This window comes from Littorina saxatilis, unplaced genomic scaffold (genome assembly GCF_037325665.1).
Source record: "Littorina saxatilis isolate snail1 unplaced genomic scaffold, US_GU_Lsax_2.0 scaffold_74, whole genome shotgun sequence".
Lineage (NCBI taxonomy): Eukaryota > Metazoa > Mollusca > Gastropoda > Littorinimorpha > Littorinidae > Littorina > Littorina saxatilis.
In genome coordinates, this window is record NW_027128233.1 from 162,501 (window position 1) to 166,180 (window position 3,680).

The 3,680-nt window shown below is 47.0% G+C and overlaps 1 protein-coding gene across 1 annotated transcript; it reads left to right on the top strand.

The window, feature by feature from the left end:
• The first annotated feature begins 939 nt into the window (after positions 1-939).
• On the top strand, positions 940-3,063 carry LOC138956595 (uncharacterized). Its single transcript, XM_070327913.1, has 2 exons — positions 940-1,537; positions 2,701-3,063. Exons 1-2 carry the CDS (start codon positions 984-986, stop codon positions 2,945-2,947), a joined length of 801 nt encoding a protein of 266 aa, XP_070184014.1. The 5' UTR covers positions 940-983; the 3' UTR covers positions 2,948-3,063.
• The last annotated feature ends 617 nt before the right edge of the window (positions 3,064-3,680 follow it).

Below are 3,680 nucleotides of genomic sequence, written 5' to 3' on the forward strand. Positions count from 1 at the left end.
ATATTGAGCCTGGTCTTCTTGATGACTATACCTTCACACTATCGTTGATAACTCAACTCAGATTAAAGTAAGCTTTGATGGAAAGTGAATAAATTCTTCTTCGTCCAAGCGCCATGTCGACGTCAACCTGTTTGGCTGTGAGTCTTTGTCAACCTTAGTCGAGCGAGAGTTCCTAAAATGCGAAAAACATCAGCCTTAAAACCAAGTACTTGAGCGTATAGAATCAAGTAAACTCCAAACTTCGGACATTCAGCTGGCTCTCTGGATTGTTAGTACAAGGATTAAGGAATTTCCGTTTCCCAAGGACAGCAAGCAAATATCCATACGTGTTGATCTTATTTGCTTGTTGCAAAATAAATTATTTCAAAACGTTGATACTGTGATGAACCCATGCATTAAACATACTATAACTGGAACAAACATTATTTCACGTATCAAAAGTACTTACTGCTCCCTGTAGCGCAGCGGTTAGCGCATCAGACTATGGGCTGGTAGGTCGTGGGTTCGTTCCTTCAGGGGAGCGTAAGTTTTTTGGACTTCGGCCGGCTCCTACCCAGAGTGGAAGTATTGGAAGGCTGGGATCACACAGCCGAGTGTCATTCACTTCACAAATGCGAATATCATGCAGTCTCAACCCGTAACCGTAATCAAACCTCAAACCGTAATCACCATTAATCTAATCATTAATCATCCAAACATGAATAACATTGTCTCGGCTCTTGTGGCCCTTCATGCACAGAGCGCTCATGGCGACCTTGGTCTCAGTGCTCCTGTTCCACCCTTCCCTGAGTAGTACTTCTGCTGTCAGTCTTCAATGTGATGCGCTGGGGACAGTGGGACGTAGTGGGGGTCTGTTGTCTGGAGAGTACTTTTACTCAGTCTGGCTCCGCGACTTAACAGTCAATGTCGTTAGTAGGGGGCATAGTAGGTAGTGAGCTGCGTCCGTTGGCCCGGGACAGAACCACTACTGAACACCGTGTGTGATGTACCTTACAATATGTGTACATTTGTTTGATGACAGATTCGCCATTCCACTGACAACGGTTGAGCTTTTCCTCAGCAGACAGCCACGACTACAGCTGTGGACCCAGGGCCATCTTGTTCACGCTGTTGGAATGGAGCATGGTCGCTCAATGACACGTATTGCTTTGTTCCCGCAGCAGTTTCAAGTCTTGGAGGAGCCGCCAGACGACTACGACGTCGACGTGAGGATCCTCTGGGGCCCGCCGGGCACTTCAAAAAGCATAGTCTTGATAATAAAAGGTTTGTTTCTGCTGAGGAAGGGCTGCGCCACAGTCTTCGTTCTTCAGACGAGTAGAGATGGCGCTGCTGCTGCTTACTTTATGGGTCATCAGGTGAGAGAGACTGCCGGACAGGGAGCCGGCAGCGTGCAGCTCATCAACATGGCGGAGGTACTGGACGAGGATGGTGACTCGACAGAGGAAGGCCAGAAGAAAGTGCAGGCCTGGGTGGAGGAGCTGTGTCAACACGCACAGACACACGGACGCGTGCACATCCTGGCCGATGAGGCTGAGTGGTAAGAATGACGCTGTACACTGAATCTAACACTGCCTCCTGTCACTCTTGTGTTGGCCGCTTCAGTCGTGTTCGGAAGGAAGTCTGTTAATTCGCAAATGTTATTGTACCTTTTCCATAACCAGGTAATTCGTGTGACTTTGGTAAAGAAGTTAGGAAGATTTCTGTTGAGGTAATGGCTCTCTATTTCCACTGTGAATAATTGACTATGGCATGTTTAGTGGAAGTGGATGTGTATTCAAAATCTGTCACTCGGTTGTGAAGTGATCAGTTATGTTATAATGTGTCTGATCAGGCGCCACCCTTTCTTACTCTGTAATGAAAAGCTTGGCCAGGGTGGAGTAGAGTGGAGCAAATTCACTTCATACTGCTTACGTCATTATAAATCATCAGGTCATTTCATTTCAGATTAACTGGCATTCTTCCCCTGAACACAACTTGCAGGTTTTGGCTTTGGGAGGTCTTTTTTTATCAGTTTTGTAATGTCAGGTGTAATAACGCTTTGACACACCTGTCCGTTCTGTTGTTGTGACGCGATCACAGAGATCTACACTGCCGTAAAACTAAAGCAGGACCCCGTGACACAGCATACTTGATAGACCCAAGCTGAAGGCCATACAATTTGTGGGGGGGAACCAGAACTTCCGTAGAAAACACGTGGAAACTTGAATTGCTTTTAAAGCCTTATCAGCGCACGGAACCCCTGTACTACGAAACCCAGCTGCCGCCACTCACTTTGCAAAAGTATTTCTTCAGTGAAACGTCCTCGCATATTATACGCACATGCTAAACCGCGCGGGAAACGTACATGTTTGGCCCTTTCCGATTATTTTTCCCGCATTCCCAGTCACTTTCATGTTTGAAAAATAAATGAAAAAGATTCCGTCTCTTTATTTGATGCATGGCGTAATGATACATTTAACGACACTGTGACGACATTTTTTAAATTCTTGTCTAAAAGTGTATTTTGCGCATTTTCCAACCAGAAGTTTGAGTTCCCCCGACAAATGGGGAAGTCAAGACTAATAATGGCGGCAGAAATGTGCTAAGTCCCAAACCCTCCTGCAAGTTGTGGCTAACACTCTGTTTATTGGTGTTAATACACACTAACACACCTGCCTGTTCTGTTTCTACACACTAACACACCTGTCTGTTCTGTTAAAGTGACGTCATCGCAGAGATCTACCGGGCGTTAAAACAACGACACGTCAGGTTCACCCTGTGGGCAGCTGGTGTTAAGCTACGTGTACCTGCCGACATGAAGCGTCACGTCCGCTACCTGACGCAGCCCATGAGAAGCCCACCTGCTGTGGTGAGAGAGGTGGAGCAGGCTGACGATATGAAGAGAGGAACGGTCCCGGCCTACACCAGGCCGCCAGTGTCCGCACCGTGCGACGGCCACCTGTCCTGACGGTTGGCCACTGTGGCGATGAGTACCGCGGTGACAGACAGGGACATGAGGGTCGCTATCCATGGCGGTGTGCACGGTGTGGCGAGCTGGTGGCAGACATGCTGCGAGATCTTCGTGTCGGTCAGTACACATCTCTCTCTCTCTCTCTCTCTCTCTCTCTCTCTCTCTCTCTCTCTCTCTCTCTCTCTCTCTCTCTCTCTCTCTCTCTCTCTCTCTCTCTCTCTCTCTCTCTCTCTCTCTCTCTCTCTCTCTCTCTCTCTCTCTCTCTCTCCTGTAGTTGAATCAATGATTTACCTTCATTCTTCAGAATTGGTGACAATTAGGGCCTAGTCACTTTTATAACTTAATAGTTCACGTTTAAAACGAGTAGCAATGTTACACTGGATCAAACATTGTGCAAATACAACAGGGATACATGTCATAACACAAACAGCGCCATAGGCTGTGTGGTTTTAGTACACAATGTGTAACAACAAAAATACAAGAAGAGCAAACGCTCGATCGAGTCACTTTCGCAGTTCTGAATATTATATGAGGCATCAGATGGACAGGAAGAAATTGCTATTCACAACCAGGGATGAAAACTGAAGGAAAAAAAAAACTGAAAAAAAATTCGAAGGCGCGTAGCGCCAAGTTTCGCAGGCGCGAAGCGCCAAGACTTCTAGGGGGGTCCGGGGGCATGCCCCCCCGAAATTTTTTTTCAAGGGTGCAATTTGGTGCAATCTGGGGCTAT